This window comes from Notolepis coatsorum, assembly GCF_963971535.1.
Source record: "Notolepis coatsorum genome assembly, chromosome: 17".
Taxonomy (NCBI): Eukaryota; Metazoa; Chordata; class Actinopteri; order Aulopiformes; family Paralepididae; genus Notolepis; species Notolepis coatsorum.
Window position 1 is genome coordinate 64627236 of NC_140181.1, and position 23493 is coordinate 64650728.

At 42.4% G+C, this 23493-nt stretch overlaps 1 protein-coding gene across 2 annotated transcripts; it reads left to right on the forward strand.

The window, feature by feature from the left end:
- Positions 1-3673: 3673 nt before the first annotated feature.
- Positions 3674-20732, forward strand: spsb1 (splA/ryanodine receptor domain and SOCS box containing 1). Of its 2 annotated transcripts, XM_084333737.1 has the most exons (4): positions 3674-3826; positions 14644-15533; positions 17538-17569; positions 18639-20732. In XM_084333737.1, exons 2-4 carry the CDS (start codon positions 14840-14842, stop codon positions 18678-18680), a joined length of 768 nt encoding a protein of 255 aa, XP_084189863.1. In that variant the 5' UTR covers positions 3674-3826; positions 14644-14839; the 3' UTR covers positions 18681-20732. The 2 variants fall into 2 exon arrangements, with proteins under 2 accessions (XP_084189863.1, XP_084189862.1); XM_084333736.1 differs by lacking the exon at positions 17538-17569.
- The last annotated feature ends 2761 nt before the right edge of the window (positions 20733-23493 follow it).

The following is a 23493-nucleotide window of genomic DNA, read 5'->3' on the forward strand; positions in this document are numbered from 1 at the left end:
CCCCGCAGCGAGCCGTCGTCGACCCCCGAGCTTCATTTTACGACGGGCAACAGAGGTGGGTTGAGCCGCTATACTTGGCCCAGCACGGTTAGCGACTCGCCTGAGTGCGTGTGCACGTTTTGATGCATGGCTGATACCAGAGCGGCCGAAGGTGTGTAGCGCTGACAGCAGCTTGGAGGGATTCCCCTTCAGCTGATTGAAGGTCTTTATCATGGCTTTATCATCACCACCCTCTGTAGAGCCTCTTGCTCTGCCTTTGTGCAGCTGGATAACCACACAGACTTCACACAGACTGTCTGTACAATACTGCTGTAGGCCTATAATACTTATGTAAATAAGTAAGGCAATTGAAATATATCTGCAGTACAGCTCAATACACACAATTGTTAAGGGGATGCAGACCAGAGAAAGACTTCCGTCTTGTTTACATCAGGGTCCCCCATTTTCAATTCATCATAAATGTACAGTTCCCTCCCCCTTGTATATATTTACTGTATGTCACAAATGTAACAGTACTGCATGGTCTGCATCCCCTTAACAATTGTGTGTATTGAGCTGTACTGCATTCTGCAATCTGTTAATAAAGTTTTCAATCAATCAATCAATAAATCAATCAATCGGTCACTGTACCCATTCTGCAATCTGTTAATAAAGTTTTCAATCAATCAATCAATCAATCAATCAATCGGTCAGGTCACGTGTACCCATTCTACAATCTGTTAATAAAGTTTTCAATCAATCAATCAGGGCCTGTGGTCACGTGTACCCATTCGGCAATCTGTTAATAAAGTTTTCAATCAATCAATCAATCTGTTAATAAAGTTTTCAATCAATCAATCAATCAATGAATCAATGAATCAATCAATCAATCAATCCCGCAGTGCAACGTGACCCAAATCATACGGCAATCTGTTAATAAAGTTTTCAATCAATCAATCAATCAATCAATGAATCAATCAATCAATCAATCAATCAATCCCGCAGTGCAACGTGACCCAAATCATACGGCAATCTGTTAATAAAGTTTTCAATCAATCAATCAATCAATCCCGCAGTGCAACGTGCAACGTGACCCAAAATCACGTCACCATAAAGTTTTCAATCAATCAATCAATCAATCCCGCAGTGCAACGTGCAACGTGACCCAAAATCACGTCACCAAAATCAGCCAATGGAAGCGAGGGGTTGCTATGTGCGGTGCTTGTATGTGCGGGGCTTGTAAGCGCTGGTCTGAAGGTCTGCAGCTGGATACTATTGGGGGTTTTGGGCATTTACGGTGGCCAGTTTCGAATTGCAGCCTCCCGTAGGTGCTCTATTTTGTTGTTGGTTTGTGAGGACACATGTCTTTGTACATGGGTGTTTTGTTTCCTCTGTAAGATCTTACGTTTTCTAATTCAGTGTGTTAAAACAGAAGTCAATGAAGAGCTAGACATTACTGTTAACCAACTAAGGAAATGGATAAGGAAATGCCTCAACCACTAGATGGCAGTGGTGTGGCATAATATCCATTCCTGAGAGCTCCCCCCACTCTTTTCAGGTGGAATTTGGTGCATGTGCTCTCACCCACACAGCACTGCAGATTTGGAGAATCCCTGAGCCATCTTCCACCACTACACTACAGTAGAGGAGAGGAGACCGGGGTTGCTTGGCACACAGCTAATTTCTGTCCCTTTGAAGGTCACAGACACAAACATTTAACATAAAAATGTTTGCCTTTTTGATCTGTGCTAATCTATTATGTTAAAACATCTGTAAGTCATTAACTTTTTTTGGTGAGGGCAACATTTCAGTTTTGTAGTATCAAAAGTAAAAATAAATAAATGTCCCTGCACCAAACGTATTATAAAACGGTGTCAGATAAAGATATTGTAAATGTATTCCTTCCAGTTAATAAATTGAAAACCTTTATTTATCCCCGAGGGAAGATTGAGAATCAGCTACATTTTTATATGAGATTTAAAAGTCTGTGGTGAGTGATGGTAACTGGGTAATATTGTTTAATCACAAAGGTGGGTCCCAATATGTGTGGGGTTGGTTGGCATGCACTTTAGGGCAAAAACCATACAATTGTTTGCATGCAGTGCAAATGTGTTATTTTCTCCTATTAAAAAATTGTGTATTTGAATATTTCTGCATACAGGGGTCCCTAAACAGTCTTGGAATTGAAAAGATTGTATGACTGGAAAGCGGAGAGTCAGTACCCCCACAGTAGCTATATAGTCAAGTGAGACAATGTTTGACCTGTATAAAATGACCTATTGTGACCTCTAGGATTATCACAGCCTCGTGAAACATTATAACCACAAACTAGAGACCATAGTGCATATAGAATGTATAGCTTTCCTATGTATAATGAGAATAAGGGTGGGTTTCTGAGCAATTTCCAGAACAGAAGTGCTTGCCATCCAATCCTCAAAAATAATTGTATTCTTACTGAAATGTCCAAATGTCAAAGGTTTGTGAACAAAAGATTGTTTAACTGTTAATGTCTATTTAATTGATGTTAAATGCTAATGTTTTCTCATTCTTGTTTGAATTAAATGTTCAAATTATTTCTATTGGTTGCTTCATTGTTTTGTAAGTATAACATTTTAACATTGTGCCAACCAACAACGCCATAACAGTTGCCAACCGATACTGTGCACTAGTGCACAATATGACTTTAATCATGAATCACTTAATTTTTGAAAACATCTGTGGACATTAAAATATGTTTATTTATAGCTGAGACTTTAACCTTTCATTTGCTGCTGGTTAGAATATCCACACATAAATTATGCCAGAGTAATATGGCAGAGAGCGAAAAGTGTGCCAACCAACCCGGTCTCTCCTATTCATATATTTAGTAGGTAAATGTCGAAAAAGTACCCAGTTCACAACAATTCCCTCTGATAAAGACTTCACAATCAGCACTTGTTTTTCATCAATATCATCTCAAATAGGATGTTCCTGTTTTTGTCTTAAGGACCTTCAGATTTAAAGGTTAGATGTTACTGCAGTTGTAGTAGTTGTCCAGTACATGAAGGTCAGGGGAACAAAATGTGTCATTCCCCACACGAACTGTCACCATGCTCATCACCAGGAACCCATGTTCATAGAAAATAATATTATGACACTGTCTAAGCGACGAGGCTCTTCAATGATGACCTTTATAACATAATTTGTTTAATGATTTTCTTTGTTAACTCATAGCGAGAGAATCCAAAGTATGAAGGTCAACCTGCAGGCTATACCTGCACTCATAAAGTGTTTTGAAAACGTGTGTGACTGTCTATGTGTCTCTTTGTATCTATTTCAGGGTTGTGTTTTAATGAGCATTGCAATGTACTGTATTCTAATTCTCTCTAGGCCAATTTTATTATTGTGCTTGATGGATTTACCTGACGATAACCTTTAACAGGTACTCAAAACAAGAGTTTCCTTTTACATGAAAATTCACTCTATATACATAATACATCATCTACAGTGCAAAAATCGACAATAAAATATATATATAGGGCTAGGTGGTATCCAATCTGACTTTTCACCCCTGCATTCAGCCTATTAGTACCCGAATCAAATGATCTCTGCATAGAATAGTGTTTATAGAAGATTCCTCTGGACCTCAGTAGGGAGGTCCCTAATCTAACAGCAGCTGGGAGCAGTTTCACCACGTGACCTGCGAGATGTTACAGCAGCCATCATTTTTACCTAATTCATGTCCAACCTAAAATGGTATGAGGTAGCTACCAGCAGAAGGAGAGCACTCCTGGAGTAGGTCAACAATTCGAAACCTCACCTTTCCCCATCTGTAGTCTGTTCTTTCACTGCATACCAAGTAAACAAGGTGAGTTTGATATTTGCTCCTCGTCCCTCTCTTCCCGGTTTCCCCGTGGTAGCTAACGCTTTTTGTTTCGGCTTTGTAATAATGTTTCCCCTCTACATATAAATATGTCGATGGTGGAAAACACAACGCCTGCTATAAGCGGTGACATGTCCTAAACGTTATGTCACCACGACTTTAAACATCTGATAAGATGATGTCTTTGTTGCCGCGCGTGTATGTTGGTACAAACGCTTTGTGTGCTTCCTGTAACAAAGTAGCCACTAGCCAAGCCTTATCAGCCACACCATCTAGGGATACAATGTTACAAGTCAACATTATTGTCGCCTTGTTTGGCGGCTGATCGAATGGTCGCCCGTGGACCTTGGCAGACCCTGCACTCCATGTCGGCTATAATAACCCCACAAGCATAGCTTACCGAGAGATTTAGCTTCTCTTGCTTTGGATAGCATGGCAAGCTAAGTGGGTTAAGTAGCCAGTCAAGTAGGCCTACATGGCATAGCCAACCATTGTAGCAAATGTATGGAGAAGTAGGCAACTTGGGGTCTCAAAGAAATGTAAAATGTTTTATTAGGTAGACTGTAGTAGCCTACAGCAAGCGCCAGTTGGCCACGATGCACTTTTTTTTTAATGATGATCCACAATTTAGCCTACTAATTCCACCCAACAATATTAGTATGTGTTTTTAATACTAATGCTACATAAGCAGGTTTTGTATTAGTACAATTGGGGTAAGTATTTTTAGTAACTAGTGCTTTAAAACTCGGCAACCGGTCACAGAACAGGCTGGGGCAGAAGTGCAGGTAGGCCCAGTTAGCACACAGTCTAAATTGGGCCTCAGTAAAGAGACTAGTGTTTCCTTGGCTCAGCAAATCCAAGGACCCCCCCCCTCCTGCATTTCAATCAGTCCTAAACCCAGGGGCCCAGGAACCCCAAGCAGTCCCCAGGAGGACGCCAGGCCAAATACAAGACGCTCGCCACCTTTCTCACCACTTAATATGGCAACGTTTGCTTTGAAGTCTAGTGTAAGTGTGGTAAACCTTAATTGTTCTTTTTTAATTCTGGTTTATTTCTGTGTGTTTGTGTGGCTCTGAGCCGTCGGGGAGAAGGGAAAGGGTAAAATCTCAGCATAAAAGGTGCACTGCAAATGAACATGTTTCTCTCTCCCTGAAGGCTGGACAGGCATTGAAAAAAGAGGTTGTTTACACTCGGACGGTGGCCACCCGCTGCTCGCTTTTCCTTCCCTCCTGTTTTGCTATCACTGAGGAGACATGACCCATTTAAATGGTTGTTTACTTGCATTAGAAAAAGAGCCAAAACACTTCTCAATGAACTCTTGTCTACAATTCAATTAGAGTGGCCTTCCCAGCAGCCCATTTCCCCCCCAGTTAACCACAATGCCCTGTTTGGCCTAGCAACATGGGCAGACATACAAAGACCAGAGCACTTTGAGTTTATCACACCTGTGTGCTCTGGAAATTGTTTCTGTGGGATGATAATTAATAGTGCTGTATGTAGGGCATCTGAAGGGATGGTGTTCCTGTCACAAAAATGAAAGATTTCATTGAATGCTCAATTAGGCATATTATTAAGGTCATGCAGATATTGGTTAATTTGATTAGATTGAGTGGGTACAGAATACGTTGGTTAAATGGTTCATGTGTGTTGTTGTTGCTGCATGACTGTATGGCTGGGAGATGCTATAGAATATTAATAGATCCATGCAGAGTTTTTCAATAGTCGTCAAAGGTATAGGCTAAAGGCTATATATTGCGTTGTTTTTTATCCATTCACCTTGCAGCAGTATGGTAAATAATTTGATGTTGCTCTCTGTGTGTGCATTGTTATTATTATAGAGTAACATATATCTCAGCTGACCAGACCCTTGCCTTTTATTTAAATGTTCTTTTCATTCATAGTTTCTCATAATCACCATTGTGATTTTGAAAATTCTCTATATTCTATTCATTTCTATTACCCTGTCTGTACCTCCCCTCCCCCGTCAGGCTATGACACCCAAATGGGATTAATAAAGGAACATCTTATCTTGTGTTAATTGGACGAAAATGGTCCATTTGGATGATGTAACACCATGACAATTGTTACTACAAACTTGATCAAAACGATGGAGTGGGGTCCAATGAGGTTAGAGCCTGAGGTATAGTATAGCACTCGACACTTGGATGAACATTGTTACTCAGCTGATAGAGTTGTACCCTTCCTGCCGTCTTGTTGTACAAAACTTGTAAGTCGCTTTGGATAAAAGCGTCAGCTAAATGTAAATGTAGGGAGTGAGGTCCAATGAGGTTAAGGGAGGTTGGATTTATACTCGGGAGACGGCAGGTTTTTATAGCGTCCCTTATCACATAGTCCCAATCCTTTGATCTGTACATAAAAACAGTCTATTGTGATGATGGCTGTAAAGTGTAATGTTGGTGCATCAGGTTTTCATCAAGCTTTTATTATAAGTCTCTGTGGTCCCAGCAGTGTCTCCCTCAAACAATATTTTTAAGCCAGACGTTTTATTATTGCTTTTCCTGTTATCCTCTTGACTAGACAACCATATAATAGGAAATGGCTTGGAGTTTTTTCCCTCTTATTTCCTATTTTTGGAGATTGTGGGCATTTTTTTCTCTTCACTTTCAGAATAGTTGTGTGAAGGGAGTGTAGTTTACTGTTTTAGCCCCACTGTCTGTTCTGGGATCAGCCTACGGTCTGCGTTGTCTGGGATCAGCCTTCTGCTGTGCTGTTATGACACTACTGTTCCCACTCACTTGCTTTTATGTGAGGCCACAAGTAAGGTTAGTATGCACTGCAGACATGTGGTGGCCTGTGATATACAGTAAAATGCTTTGTTGTGAATGGGCCTTTTGACAATGTTTCCATGATGTATAAATGTCTTCTGTTGGTTTCACAATGTCCAAATGTCTTCTGTTGGTTCCATGGTGTCCAAATGTCTCCTCTCCTGTTGGTTCCATGATGTCTAAGGGCCCTTTCTCACTCACTCATTCTGTCCGTTCCGGTCGCGTAACGCCCTCCTTCCGGGTCAGAGTGCGAACCCCCCCCCCCCCCCCCCTCTAGTTTGTGTACACACTGCAGTCTTGGTTCGCTTCGGGTTCTGTTTACGGTTTGCCTTTTGAGCGTTTACGCTTGCCGTAGGCGATGACGTCACGTTCGAAAATGTAAACCGGAATGTCTTAACACGACTGCGGACTCTGGATGCTGATATAATGAACAAATTGCCAATAAATATGAAGTTATATTTGAACCTCTTGTCAAGCCTTGTCAATATAACCCACCCCATTTTATTACGAATGGATGGTGTTGTAGAGTCCGCTTTTGAGCGTTTTAACGATAGCGCTAAGCTAACGGCTAAACGCTAGTTAGCTTAGCCTTTTACTAGTAACGTTGCAGCATCGATTATATGCATTATATTGAATGTCATTGATCTACTGGTCGACCACGGCCGACTGGTTGGGCACCACTGGTCTAATAGAAATAAATGCATTAGAACAAGAAAGTATAGTATACAGCAATGGCTAACGCTAGTTAGCTTAGCCTTTTACTAGTAACATTGCTGCATCGATTATATGCATTATATTGAATGTCATTGATCTACTGGTTGGAGACATTAGAGACAACACCGTGTGTATTAAACAACGGTGAATAGATGACTGGGCCATTTGTTTAATGCTTGTTAAGATTGAAAGAGGAGCTCTGAGCTAACACTGTCTGATAGCTAACGTTAGCCAGCTGCTCATGCAATCGCCGAATCGGTAATGCTAGCAGAATGAATGGATGTAAACTTTATTTAACATATTGCATATGGGTACAATACAATACGGCTCAATACAAACAATTGTTAAGGGAATGCAGTAGGGCTGTCTTAAATACTTCGAAGCTTCGAAGCTTCGTTCGATGGCACAAGCTTCGAACATTCAAAAAAAATTCAATTTTTTTTTCTTTTACTTCGATTTGTGTGTGTGTGTGAGAACTACCCATCCCAGTTAGGACAGCCGAATCCCGTCCAATCTTTCGCCGTCGACTAAAGACTCACTTCTTCAACCATTATCTGAAATGATTAAAAAAAAAAAAAAAATCTAACCGTGACTAACCTTACTGTCATGCACTTTTCCTAATAAACTAACCTACACTGTAACACGCAACACTTTGATAAACATTGTTACTCAGCTGATAGAGTTGTACCCTTCTTGCTGTCTTGTCGTACAGAACTTGTAAGTCGCTTTGGATAAAAGCGTCAGCTAAATGACTAAATGTAAATGTGTGTGTGTGTGTGTGTGTGTGTGTGCGCGCGCGCGAGGCCGGGGGACAAATACACTGGAGGAAAGTAACCCAGCTCAGCACTGCCCAAATTATATCATCACTATTGCCTGTTTGAAGGATATCATCCTCAAATACATATACACCTACATGCCTTGTAGAATTCCACACATAAGAAAGAAAGATACTGGGATGAATAAACAAAATAGGAAATAAAATTTAGATAAGGTGCTACTGAGATGTTTTGGTGAGTTCTTTGTTTTTTTGTGGAAGTTGCCCTTCTTAAAAATGCATGAACATTCACTGATAATTGGTCTGTAGTGGAGTCTACAAGGTCTACATTGCCGGACCATGTAGAATCCGGACCTTGTAGACTGACATAATTCTGTGCATAGTTTAGTCTACACAGGCCATATTTCAAATAATCAAAATCTTACTTCATTCATCTTAAACATTCTTGATTTGGGGGATTGGTAGTTCCCATGAAATCTGAAGTTGTTCAAACGACAACAGCGATCCACCTTGAATTAAATCACACAGCCGAGTGAAACCTTGTTGGCTCAGTCACGAAAGGGGCTACTTAATTCATTAATCCAACCCACTTTATTTATAGAGCACATTTAAAAACAACAAAGTTTATGAAAGTGCTGTGCAAGTCCCACAACATAAGATAAATTTTTTTTTTTTTTTTTCTCGAAGCTTCGAATTAAAATCGAAGCTCGGCCCTAGGCCTGCCGCGATAAGCAATAAATCGATTAATTGCTGCGATAATTAAAATGAATGCAATGATTTTGACGGGCGCGATTAATTGCTATTTGCGCGTTTGTTTTAATGAGGCGGAACCAGTGCCCCTTGTCAGTCACTGTCCGTGTTGGGAGGCGGGCCGCTGACGTTACTAGAGTACAGCACGGGAGCTCCGTGGGGCAACGTCACATAGCTTAACTACATTTCTCAATAGTGTTGCTCCTTTTAACCAAGTAGCATTATTTGTAGTGTAACGTTAGCTATTTTTAGACCCAAGTAGTTACTCGCTACTGCCCGGAGAAACTGGACTGCTAAATAAAGATGAAAGAGAGCTTTGATTCTCATTCCATGCTAACAACATTAGCTAAATAGCTAACAAACGAAATACAACGTATAGCATAGATACAAGTACAACACAGAATAACGTTAATACAATTACATGCATCATTGTTTACAATGAACGGGTGGGGCTAGTCAAAGGACTGGACACGGGGACAAGTTAAACATGAATTAATTTATTATAACACTCCGGTAGTTTCGAGTCGTGCTGCAGTGCTTACGCACCACAGCTATTCTATTATATACTGCTTTGACGCTTCCTCCTCATCGTTGATTGCCTGTAGTAGCTGCATCTAACGTTAGTAGCTAACGTTAAAACTAACCTAAAGTTAGTTGTTCACCAACAATTTGTTTTATCATTAGCTCAAAAACAGAACCGGACGAGACAAGTTGTCGGCTCATAGTTTCTGCTTAGGATAATCACAACAATACTTCCGGTCCGGTCGGTGGGCTTCAAAATAAAAGTTTTGGGAAATAAATTTCTCAAAAAAAATTCTCTAACTGGTCGCAATAATATCGCTTATCGCGATATTTTCGGGGGCAATTAATCGCCCAGCAAAATGTGTTATCGTGGCAGGCCTACTCGGCCCCGAAGCTTCGATTGCCAAAAAAAGCTTCGAAGGTCAGCCCTAGAATGCAGACTGTTGTAGCTTGGACTGGGGTCCTTATATCCACTTGTTTTTGGCTGAGGTCTGAACTCTCAAATTGCCCATAAATATCGTTTTTGTGGGTATTCTCCAGTTGTTGCTGTGTGTGGTGTTATCTGCCCAAAATGCAAGCAAGCATGACAGTAACGACGTTGTGTGTGTCACGCCCCCGCACCACACGGCGCGATTCCGAGACCACCTCATCGAACAGATCCCGTTCAGCGGGGGGTGAAACTAATCGGCGCCGCTTCGCATCGCAAAAGGGGTGAGTGAGAACACTCCCCCCCCCCCCCCCCCCGTTCTCGGGAGCAGTGATTCGATCTCCAAACGTGAGTGAGAAAGGCCCCTCAATGTCTCCTGTTGGTTCCATGATGTCTAAATGTCTGTCTAAATGTCTTCTGTTGGTTCCATGATGTCTAAATGTCTCCTGTTGGTTCCACGATGTCTAAATGTCTCCTGTTGGTTCCACGATGTCTAAATGTCTCCTGTTGGTTCCATGATGTCTAAATGTCTGTCTAAATGTCTTCTGTTGGTTCCATGGTGTCCAAATGTCTTCTGTTGGTTCTATGGTGTCCAAATGTCTTCTGTTGGTTCCATGGTGTCCAAATGTCTTCTGTTGGTTCCATGATGTCTAAATGTTTCCTGTTGGTTCCATGGTGTCTAAATGTCTCCTGTTGGTTTCAGTTATAAAATGTGACATTATGCCCAATAAAATGACTAACGAGAAAAGAAAATATGCTAAATTAACTCATCAGGTGCTCACAAGGAACTGTGCTGTTTGATAGAGAATTGTGGAACTTTGGCTCAAAGTCATCTTTAAAGATGGAATATTTTGACAAAAGGATAGCATGATGTGAGTTGATGTCCTTTAGGCCAAAGCCAAGAAAACAAAAGCTGAGAAAAACAATAGCCAAGAAAACAAAAGCTGAGAAACAATAGCCAAGAAAACAAGCTGCGAAAACAATAAACATATCATGAAACCCGAACTTAACAACTCTGCGGCAGCTCAAACTATATTATGGCTTTTGTATCATGGCTATGTTAAAGGTTAGTCCATAAAATGCAAGATATCCTCAGACGGAAAAAAGCCCAATTGGCTCTGTTATATTCTGGAACCAGCCAAGGATATGGGTCGAGTCTACTGCGGACACTGTCTAGATAAAAACTAGATAATTTGTTAGCCTAGCTTAGCCTCCTTGTCTGTAAATTGTCAAATGGTGATATACGTCAATCATCCATCATGCACCCAAAATATAAAACAAATCCCCTTTTTATATATATAAAAAAGGGACCAATGACATTCAGTGTTTAAAATGTCTGTTTCTAAGATCCTAAACATTACAAATGTGTTGCTCAATCAAATACGCCTCTACTTTTACTGGTATAAGCAATTCTATGTCTTATGTTTCCCAGAGCTGGTGATGGAAGTAGCTAGCGAGAGTGACGTTGTTGTTCCTCTTACGTCTCTGGTAGGGCTGGGCGATATGACCAAAAACGTTATCGCGATAAAATTATAAAATTATTTTCATATAATTCGATATCGATAATTATCGTCGATATAATGTATGTCAAGTTTAATTAACTTATTATGCTGCTGCGAATGTCTCGAGTCGAGTTGATGTCGTCATCAGTCCGCGCACGTTAGAAGTTAGCCGACAAGCGGAGTATCTCATGGCAATGTAATAAATATGACACTAAAATACTCTCTTCCGCCACAATATATTGAAACGACGTCCACTGTATACCCACACTACTATGAACGTGGCCTCAGAATTCACGCTGCACACATACTCTGCACGTAAATATATAAAACATCGGCGTGCAAGCTAGTTAGCCTAGCCAGCCTGTTGTCTTATTATGCTGCTGCGAATGTCTCGAGTCGAGTTGATGTCGTCATCAGTCCGCGCACGTTAGAAGTTAGCCGACAAGCGGAGTATCTCATGGCAATGTAATAAATATGACACTAAAATACTCTCTTCCGCCACAATATATTGAAACGACGTCCACTGTATACCACACACTACTATGAACGTGGCCTCAGAATTCACGCCGCACACATACTCGGCACGTAAATATATAAAACATCGCCGTGCAAGCTAGTTAGCCTAGCCAGCCTTGTTGTTGAGTGAGTCCTACCTCTCTACCCAGAGGTGCAGCGCTGGGTCTCCTTCCTGGTCTCCTTCGCTCTCGGCTATCTCCTTCACCGATTGGTTGTTAGTGCGTGCTCATATCCAAGCTTGGAAAATCGATATATCGAAACTTTGCGACCACGTTTCATGTTTATTTCGAGGAAATAATTTATCGCGATAGTTATCGTTATCGTTTTATCGCCCAGCCCTAGTCTCTGGTATAAGTCCACAAATGTCCCCCAGATAAGCATCTATGAAGCCTCACTGTCTGTTTATAGGACCCGACAGGAACATCTTGGTCAAGATGAGCCAGGAACACTGTCCTATAATCAGTCACTGTACATCAGATTTGATCTGATGTAAAAATATTCCACTGACTATATTTTAGATCTAGGCTAATGATATGGAATGCAGGTATGGCATCGCAGTCAACTAACTCTGTGACACGTTTCCTCATTCTGCCATCGACTTCAATAATGGGTCAATATTGGTAATGGGCCAATGTTGATGGCCCGTCTGACTACAACTTGGCGATTCTTACTCCATCTTGAGTCTCTGTAATTGACTCTCGGGCAAACAAAACTTAGCGCAGAGGAAAGCAACAACTGTGATTGGTGGATCAAGAAAATAGGGCGGGCTTGTGATGGGTCAATTACACCTCGACATGTAGAATGGTGAATAACGAGCCATGCAAAATAAGGTCCATATCACGTTTGTTTGTCTCTTAACATACACAATAAATTACACATGCAGCTTAATCTGGGCAAATCATTTAAGAGGGTTGAATTCAGTTTTAAATGTTATTGTTTGGGATATAGTTTGAACCCAACAACTGTTGACTGGTTGTGCTGCTCGGCAACATATCTATAGAGCCCAGGCTTATTTGTGTTTATACAGTCTACTAGATTATGCAGTGTACTAGTCTAGATGAAACTGAAGGCAAGAGTTCACCCAAGCCATGGAATCTGCAGTGTTTAATTGCCTCCATAGAAATTCTAGATTTTTGAAGACGACACTTGATATTTGTAAATAAAGAAATTCCGATGTCATATCAGCCGATAATCGCACTTATTTAATCGCTAACATTTTTGAGATGTCGAGGGAACCCCCCCCCCCCCCCTAAAAATGGAGCTTGATCTACTTTAGCAATATCTACCCCCTTTGCTGGTGAGCTAGGATTACATGGCTTGTATCTATATGGATTCCTCAAGATCTCTAGTTTCATATGATCCCACTATCATCTTAAGAAGTGAGCCCGTTAGAACCCATAAAAGACGGCTAATAAACTGGACCCACAGGGAGGGGGGGGGGGGGGGGGGGATCGGTAACATACACGCAGATACTGATATATTGGTGATGACGCGATATCGGCTGATAATATTGGCAGACCGGGCGAATGGAAATCGATGCTGGTTACTTTATTAGGCACTAGCTTTTTAATTTCACATCAGTCAATTCCAGTCTGTTTATCATGTGTGGTTATATAGATATGTAATGGAGTTAGTGATGCATGATATATCGGTCGCTGATATAATATCGGCCGATATGGCAGTTTTTTTTTTACACCCGGTATCTGTATCTTTTTTTTTTTTTTTTACATGTTTTGGCCTTAAATATTTTCAAAATATCAGTCATTTCTGAAAATAAGTTACAAAAGTAAAAAAAACAAAAAAAAATGCCTTTTGGAAAATAGGTCTTTATTTGATTATCATACAAAAGTGTTTTCCATACAGAGATATCGACATCGGTAAATATCTATCGGCCAGAACAGCAATATTAATATCTGTATCTGCCACAATTTTCATATCGGTGCATCACTAAATGGAGTATTATATAACTCTAAAATTAGGCTAAATGTGTAACCTACTTCCAGTGAATGACGCTACGCTAGGCTAACGGTGCAGGTGTTCCTGATGCCTAATGCACACACGGAGACGACAAAGTATGTATCTTCTTGTCAACTCCAGGGAAAATGTTAAATGAGCTAATTCCGTGTTCCGTTAAGCTGATATGTAACATGGTACTCTTATCATCTTAACCCTTTCACTACCAAATGGTTAACCCTTTCACTGCCACACGACACAGGGTTAACCCTTTCACACTCCACACCACAGAAGGTTAACCTTTCACTACCTTTCAACCACTTGTAGTAGTGTAGTGTGGTTGTGAAAGGGTTAACCTATTTGGGAATTTTGTTGTTTGGGATTCTGTTGCCCTGAGACACTCTTCACCCCCCCCCCCCCCCCCATGAATTAATTGTCATTTTGAGCACAGTCGATACTGAGGCACATAGACTTGTCATTTAAATGTGTTCTGTAATACACTAATCTGTTTCATGGCCAAGATTACGTTAACATAAATCCTCTGAGGGCCTGAAGCTAATATCGGATTGTGTCCATTGATCAGTAAATTAATTGGGGTTAAAGCCACTGACTGTTCTGAAATACAAACATGCACTGTGTAACAGACTATAGTACTCCATGTTCTGCCGCCATCGGAGGCCATGGTGAAGATTAACCCACTCAGCCAAATACTATTTGCTTACAATGTGCCACTGATTTTAGCTTCCTGACTGCGATAGCATCTAATGCCAAATCTACAATTTTTGACCGGAGGATGGCAGTGGTGACATAATAATTAACATGCGTCTTCTGCTTTCATCTTCTCTTAATCTCTCCAGGTGGGCTTAACCAACAGCTGGTCTGACCCAGTCTCCTGGCAACCAGTGACACAGGGAAGCAAGCCTGCTCCCCGATTGGACCAACAGACGGTGGAGGCGGAGGTGGGGGCAGAAGGCTGACTTGCTCCCCCCCCTTTTTCTTTTATTTGAGGAGGGGGGAGGAGGAGGAGGGTGCTTGTTAAAAACCACCCAGAGCATGGGGCAGAAAGTCCCAGGTGGCATAAAAACCATTGACATGCGGGACCCGGCGTTCAGCCCCCTGAAGCTGGAGCTGCAGGCCCTGAGCCACACCAAGCCGTCCCGGCTGGACCTGCTGCTGGACATGCCGCCCTCCGGCCCAGACGTCCAGGTGCAGCACTCCTGGAACAACGACGACCGCTCGCTCAACATCTTCGTCAAGGACGACAACAAGCTGGTGTTCCACCGGCACCCTGTGGCGCAGAGCACGGATGCCATCCGGGGTCGCGTGGGCTACACCCGGGGCCTGCACGTCTGGGAGATCAGCTGGGCCATGCGCCAGAGGGGCACCCACGCGGTGGTCGGGGTGGCCACGGGTGACGCCCCGCTGCACTCGGTGGGCTATACGGCCCTGGTGGGGAACAACGGCGACTCCTGGGGCTGGGACCTGTGCAGGAATAAACTGTACCACGATGGCAAGAACCACCCGGGCAAAACGTACCCCTCCTTCTTGGAGCCCGACGACGCCTTCATCATACCAGACTCCCTCCTAGTAGTGTTGGACATGGACGAGGGGACTCTGGGTTACATAGTAGATGGACAGTATCTAGGCGTGGCCTTCAGGGGACTCAAGGGCAGGAAGCTGTACCCCGTAGTGAGTGCTGTGTGGGGACACTGTGAAATACGCATCCGGTACATAAATGGACTCGACCGTAAGTACAGGCTTCCCAGCATTTACACCCTTAGCCTTCTTCATTCCACTCCTCCCTCTCTCTCTCTCGGGGGGGGGGGGGGGATCTTGAGCAACAGTATCTGCACATTAGCAGTTGCAGACATGTGTAACTAGGTTACAGACTCAATTCCCTTGTTTATTGATGCAGTGAACGAGGGTGTAACGGGTCAAGGTTTGGTTCTGTCTGAAGCAGGACATACTGGTGTTACTGCAGGGCAGCAGCACTGTGGCTTTTTAGACTACACATGGCCAACAGCTACTATGGAAAGCAGTCTGACCCATCTGATAAGGAGCCATGACATAATCTTTCTCATTGCCCCTTGACCCAGAAGCTGCTGGAAATTAATAATTAAACCTCTCTTGATCACACCTGCCCCCACTGACCAGTGTAGAACTTTGAACCAATGCCACTGTGTTCCTACTGAACTGTAGTAGGAAGCAGGCTAGATGTGATCCGCTGCAGACGATGGCTTGACCTCGGGCTGTCCAGTCCGATGTTAAAGGTCTTTATGGCGTTTTTAAGCATGAAGTAGTCCATGGTAATGAACGCAATCCAAGGAGCTTGAGACGGAAGTGTAAAAAACACTACTACAGTACCGGTGGACTTCGTCACACAATGGTCATGTGTAACAACATAAGCATCTTATCAAAACATGTTGTTGTTTTTATACTAGACTGAGTCACCTGTGCTAATTTTTATAGTGACGTTCAGTTTACTGGAATCCGTTGACCTGGTTTAGATCTATAGTAGTGCTAACTGTACCCAGTAATGCCATGCACCGACATCGATTCCACTCTTGACTCTACTGTATATGCTCTTTGGTGCTGCCGATGGGTAAAGCCGAGAAGTCCCTGTATTCGGACCAGAATGGAATGATTATCAAGTAGTTCATCTTTTAGCGCTTGGTTAAATAAAAAGGCTTTATCCAAAACAAATGCTGGTTAATAAATAGTAGGCTTAGGCTATTCTCGAAGTCAACTTCCTGTCTGTTGTTGCTAGGCAACTGCGGCATGGGGGAAACATGCACCCCGGGTACATTGTGTACGGTTCATTTAGTGCAGAAACTGATCGGAAAAGCGGCAAATTAAACACAATCAAGGGTAATTTTCTTCAGTGCATCACAATGCCAAAGAGCTGCTGTGTTACGCTTTGTACTAATAACATAATAAAAAATCCAAATCGAGTTTTATATAATACCAGTTGAGGCATCACTGATAGCTGGCGCCTATCAAGAGGGCACATGTAGACTCGGACGCGAGAGTTGATCAAAGCAGACTCTCAAAGCAGACCCTGGCCCCCAAGTCAAATCATACGTATGTCTGCTCTACCCATTTCATAACGGGTGAGAATAAGGAACAAATATGTATATTGTAAATACATTTTTATTGGCTGTGAGGCTGTAAACGGCAGAGAAATGCTAGCTACTTCACCATATAACGTTAGTCCATTCTCTTCAAGTAGCCTACATGCCTTTTTTTCCACCTTAGAATCAGAAAGGCTTTCGAAATAGTGAAATGCCATGTTGGCCTCAATATTTTCAAAACAAATTATATGAAAAGGTTATGAAATGAACGTGTGATAAAATATGTAATAAAAACGGAGCTCAACGCATACATTTGATCGTAGAAATCAGTTTGTTTTCCCCCATACCAAGATGGCGGCGGTCTCGTGACATCAGTGTCTTCGAGAATGAGTACCATGTCATGGTGACGGGTGTTCACCACCAACTTTTAGCCAGGGATTGAAAATGCTAAACCTAAACTTGAGCACAGATCTTCTGTCATTTAATAATATATATATATTTTCAAATTTTACTTTTGAGAACCATGTAAATTCCTTTTTGAAAAGAGTTTGACAACCCATGTATTTGCAGTTGTAAAATCTATTCAAGTATGAACATGATGCACCACCTCGAAGTGCTGTCCTTTTTAAAAGGGCACTTTGCCCATTTTCAACCTTAATCCTGTTGTGTTTTTTTCTCAGCACTTCATGTTACAGTGTCCTTGTTTCAGGAGGTGAGAGACGTAGTCAACCGTTCCACATAAGAGATAAAGGGTTGCCACACCACATCAAATTTCCCACTTGATCCCCGCAAAGTATATTTTATCTTTTCAACTTTTAAATGGTACATTTCATCGCAAATCCACAGAGAGCAGACCTCTAGCGTACTGCATGCAGCAGAAAGTCCCAGGTGGCATTTCTATAGTTGAGGAAATAATGTCTGCTCTCCTCTCTGTGGTGTCACACGGAGGAAATTCTTGGAGTGCTGATGCAGCTGAGCTCTTGAGACACGGAACACATTGGTGAATTACATCATGTCCAATTATCACATCCTCACAACAGAACGATGGGAATAAGGTTGAAAATCTGGGAAAAACCATGAAAACCACTCGGATAGCAATGAAATCTTTGGGTATATTCAAGTTGTTTAATTTGTCACAAGGTACATGTAAATTATAGTGAAATGTTCGCTTCTGTATGACCCTCCTAAGATTGTGCTTCATAAAACGGCAAATGACAGAGCGGCTACGTGGTGCAGTGGGCAAGGCGCTCACCACGAATACTGGAGATGCTGGGTTCGCCTGTTCGAGCCCAGCGCTCCACATTGCTTTCAGTTTAGCTGGTCGTCCGTACTAATACACATTGGCAGTATTAGGGGGTGGGAAACTGATGGGTGGGGATCGGGCGTTGTGGACAGTGACTCCTACAGGTCGGTTGGTGCGCCTGCACAGTAGAATCAGGAAGCGATGGGGGCGGCGCCCCTCCAAAGCGCAGACCCCTGACGCTGAAAGATCGCGCCGCGCAGGTGAAAAGATGCGACTGCTGTTACCTCGAGTATCGGAGGGGACTCATGCTATGTATGGCTTCGTCTACATTGCAGCCGGCTTGTGGGAGGCAAGAAACCGCGTTCGAGACAGGGGAGGGTTGAATTGGATGATACAAAATTGGAATGGGAGAAAAATGGGAGAAAAAGTGGATCAAAAAAATATAAAACGGCAAATGACTATATACTAAACTAAAATGCAAAAATGATCAGTAGGTACTCTTCATTTAACACCTATTCTCTCTCTTGTCTCCTTCCAGCTGAGCCCCTCCCTCTCATGGACTTGTGCAGGCGCTCGGTAAGGGTGGCTCTTGGGAGAGAGCGTCTGAGTGAGATCCATGGGCTGCCCCTGCCTGCCTCCCTTAAAAACTACCTGCTCTACCAGTGACCAATGACTGAGTTTATAACCACAACACAGAAAGCCCCTCTTACCCCCTCTTTCTTGTCTCTGGGATCCTATTTAAGGGTGAACCCGCTTGACTAAATCACTCCAGCCTCGAGACCTGACTCGGCAGTCGTCTCCCCCCCCCCCCCCCCCCCAAGGGCTGTTTTATCCGATGTCAATCAATGCTGAATCATCTTTTTTCGATGTTGGAAGCATACTATGACGACAGCGGCTGGGCTAGCTTTGGTTTTATAATCCTGTTTTTAATGACTCACTTCAGTTACGTCCTGGGACATGTTTATCAGGACTCGCTGAACACTATGCAGATGCCGGCCCCAAGGGTGACCTCGCAGTCGCCATCTTGGTGCACATCCTCCAGTCGGCATGTTAGGATGAGCTCTGTCGGTACCTCAGCTGTGTGACCTCCAGAGTCCAGACCTCTCGTTAGTGATAATGAATTTCTGTCTGTCCTAGCTTTTTTAAAGTTTAAACACTATCATGAGCTATTCTAATAAAAGAACAGATTTTGTCCAAATGAAATTGAACTGGGATTGGAGGTGCAGTTGTGCACTTTGAGTCTGACCACAAGGTGGCAGCGTAATTGTGTACATTTTCCCCAATTGTTATTCCAACATGAAATCATAGTTGCTTTTAGAAACAAAATATTTTTAAAATGTCTATAGGAAACAGTCACTGCTCACGAAAACACAAAGGAGATGTTTGACCCTCTCCACTGAGTGCATGGTGCAGAGCTGGTGAATGCACTGCTAGGTAGCTCGAGAGGGAGGGAGAGAGGCTTTTATGTTGCAGATGTGGCACAACTGTCGGGACACAAAGCTCTTCTCCCCTTGGTACTCTCTCCTCTTTACTCTCTCCTCTTTGCACAACCAGGTTTTCTCTGCAATATATGGAAGTGCCTGTTCTGTCTTATAGGGGCATCAGATTGAAACATGAATAGAGTTTTTTACAGAGCGGTGTAGTCACTGTGATCATACGCAGGGGATTACAATCACATCAGTCTCCTGTTCACCTTTTTGTCACTCACAATTTTCTGCCCATATACTGTGGTGTTTGTGTTTTAGACCTTTAGAAAGGGGGATGGCATGGGGGTTTGGGAGACATAATGTACTGTATGCAGATTTTCAAACACCAAGTTTTTGCCAGGTATATAGAAAATGACCTTGTACAGAAGACGAGAATTGCCTTGTACGCTTAAATGCGTACAAATGTCCAGAATAGCTGCATGCCAATGCAGGTTTATGTACAGATGTCAAGAATTGTTGTGTAGAGATGACAAATATACCCCCCCCCTCCCGACACTCGGACCAATGCAGCCAAGGCATCTGAATGATTTCCCCCTTGTATGTTACAGAGGCACTAGCCACGCATGCAAACAGCTAGAATTGCTGTGTGTCGGTGACCTATAAGGGGATAATTAATATATCCCAAATCCTTCTAATGCTTTTCCTGTGACCGGTCAGAGCATCTGTCTAGGAGTACATTTGTCGTTGCTACACAGCAGATGCTGCACGTTATTTGCATCTGTGCTGCTGCAATTCTCGGGACATCTGTACACGTTATCTGCGACTGTAATTACTTGGCGCTTGTACAAGTTAATGTTCCGCATGATGAGGGGAAGTGTATTGGTACGAGCTTTTGATGGGATGGATATGGGTGGCTTTTTTAAAATGGTAACGTTTCAAGGCATTGTGATGCCACAATAAGACAATCCACAACGTGCTGCACCCTGTGTGATGCAGAGACGGTTATATTCTAGATATGTTCACTCTAGTGTTTTTTTTATTTTTTATTCTGTGCAGAAGATGTGGTCCATTTTTAACATTGTGCGGAACATGGACACACTTTTTGCCACACCTTGCTTTTCCTCTTCTCTTGCAATTGCTCATTTTGTTTGTATTCCTCTGTGTAGATTTGTTCGTAATTACCTAATAAAAAAATTTATTCCGAGTCTTTGTCTCATGTGACATTTTGCAGTGTTTGGTGGGACTCTGTGAATAAATTTGTTATCAACTTGGATTTATATTTTGTAAAAGTTAACTTGAAACAAGGACAAACGGGGCACTTGTATATGCATATCTTTTAAAGCTGTGATCTGTAATTCTAAGTAATGGGTACCATTGAAAGAACATCTGATTTGAATGAGCTCTTGATATAAGTATGAACTGACTGCAAAATAAAACCGTAGTTTTCTTTTTATACATTTTAAAGGTACACCCTGCAGTTTTGTGGGAGATGGTCAATATTTGAACCGCTGACAAAACGTTTACTATACATGTGATTCTTGTGTCATAAATAAAAATAGTAATTTGAAGCTACTTCTTGGAATAGCACATGTTTTCCCAAGGGGATCAATAAAGGAATATCTTATCCACATGCAAAGATATCAAAACGGTATTCAATAACGGGTAGCCTACTAATTGGCCTATCTCAAATCCAGATGTAAGCAACAGTTGTGATTGGAGGATCAAGAAAATAGGCCGTGGATAGAGATAAATTGGGTGATCCAGCTTTTACCCACTGTGGCCTTGTTAACTCCACCAACAAGGTTATGTTTTCACCCCGTTTGTGAACATTCATGACCCCCGAACACAAGACACCCCATGACCTTTCCTCTAGCACCACCATCAGGCTAAACATTCTATTTTCAAATGAGTATCTCCTGAACAGTCATACCATTATTAATGGACATTAACACATTTTCCAGAGGACCAATGAAGTCCGCCATATTGGATTTTACAACATTTTCTTAGTTTTTTCTTGCAAATGTATTCTTGATTGACAGGTTGGAGATCAAGGTTTTAAACTTGGCACCACAGGTATGACCATATTTTGTACCCGACAATCTCAGAATGATCAGATTCAGAGAGTTGGTTTTTTCTTTTTAAATATAAAAAGTTTTAAAACTATAATTTTTTATTAGATTAAGAGAGAAAGACAAGTATGAGAAATTAGTAAATTACATGTTCTAACCTTTTTAAAGGGGCACTTCACCAAAAGACAATGCTGATTTATTTTGCACATCTCACTCACAGATGTCCAAAAACTCATTGATGTCACCTGGGACATGGAATCCTTGTGCTGTGTGTTAATTACAGTGCCATGAAATGATTTTGATGAGAAAATAGCAATACCTTGTCTCTCATTTAATTTAATAAGCTAAAGAAAAACAATCGCACAGCATACAGTATAAGATAACAAGACGAGGCAAATCAATTAAAACACATACAACTTGATTGACAAAGGTTGGAGATTAAGGTTTTAAACTGCAACGGAGGGGAGAATCTCAAGCTTTAAGGACTGTTGGTGTTCATTCCATGAGCTAGGGGAGATAGTCTAAGGACGGGTAGAGAAATAGGTTAAAAATAATTGAACACAGCTGAGTTTAGCAGAGAAAAGGACAGGACTCTGTGAGGTGGGGGGATATTCAGTCTTAGTATATTCTCATCCTGAAGAATTTTAGGAGTCCTTTACACGTTGTTTGGGACGCTTCTAATCTAGAACTGGGGGATAAGGGGCAGATTACTGATTATAATGGTGTTGAATAAGACCCTTGAGTTATGTAAATTCTTAACAATAAGGTCAAATAAATATTTAGTCTTCTCTCTTGAATCCAACAACCTCCTTTGCCTAAACTTCAAATGAGACTTGAGGTTTATCTCTTAACCTTCTACTGCATAGTGTGTCTTTGAAGACACAAACCACGTTTGGAGACCCTACAATCATGTATTTTTTCAAATAATGGTACCAGACATGGCGGCTGAGTGGCGCAGTGGGCAAGGCGCTCGCCACTAACGCAGGAGTTGCTGGTATCGAGCCCAGCTCTTGGCGTTGCTACCGGCTTGGCAGTGTTAGAGGGTGGGAAAGCCGGTGGGTGGGGATTGGACGTTGTGGACAGCAACTCCTACAGGTCGGTTGGGTGACGCCGGTACGGCGGAAACAGGAAGTATCGGGGGCAGCGTGAGCCTCCCACGCGTTACTCCTCGCCACAGAGTTCGAGCTGTCTGGTGAAAAGATGCGACAGGCTGCCTCCTCGTGTACCGGAGGGGACGCGTAAAGATTTTCCCTAACGCACTTTCAGTTCCGCGTTCGGGTTCCACGATCTGATTGGCCACTGGCACTGACGTTTCTCTCAGCGCCAATCGCCTAGTTCTATCACTGGTTAAGCTTGGCGACTCTTTCGAAGTTGGTTAAGGTTAGAGTTTGGTTTAGAGCAGGGCGATAGACCACCAGCCCTGATTCCAAACTCTAACCTTAACCAACTTCGAAAGAGTCGCCAAGCTTAACCAGTGATAGAACTAGGCGTTAGCTAGCTAGCAGGCTGTTAGAGGCAGAACTAGGCGTAACACGATTGGCGCTGAGAGAAATGTCAGTGGCCAATCAGATCGCGGAACCCGAATGCGGAACTGAAAGTGCGTTAGGGAAAATCTTTACGCGGAGGGGACACGTGATGCAAGGCTTCTATCCTCACTACAGCCGACCAGTGGGAGGCATAGTCTAGCAACTTTCAAGACAGGGGAGGGAAGAATTGGAAACACGAAATTGGGATGGGAGAAAAATAGAAAATGGGGAGAAAAAGTGGATACAAAAAAATAATGGTACCAGACAATCTGACCAATGAAATGATGAGTCAAAGAGAGTGTGTAATTTCTTTTGGGGGAGGGGTCCCTCTTTTCATGAAGCAGCACCACCTGGAGCAGCTCACCTCTAGT

What these genes read in the sequence shown, in the direction of transcription:
- spsb1 (XM_084333736.1), top strand. Translation starts at nt 14,840, where the DNA reads ATGGGGCAGAAAGTCCCAGGTGGCATAAAAACCATTGACATGCGGGAC. An exon ending in GTACATAAATGGACTCGACC is followed by an intron (nt 15,534 to 18,638) that starts GTAAGTACAGGC and finishes GTCTCCTTCCAG; the next exon opens with CTGAGCCCCTCCCTCTCATG.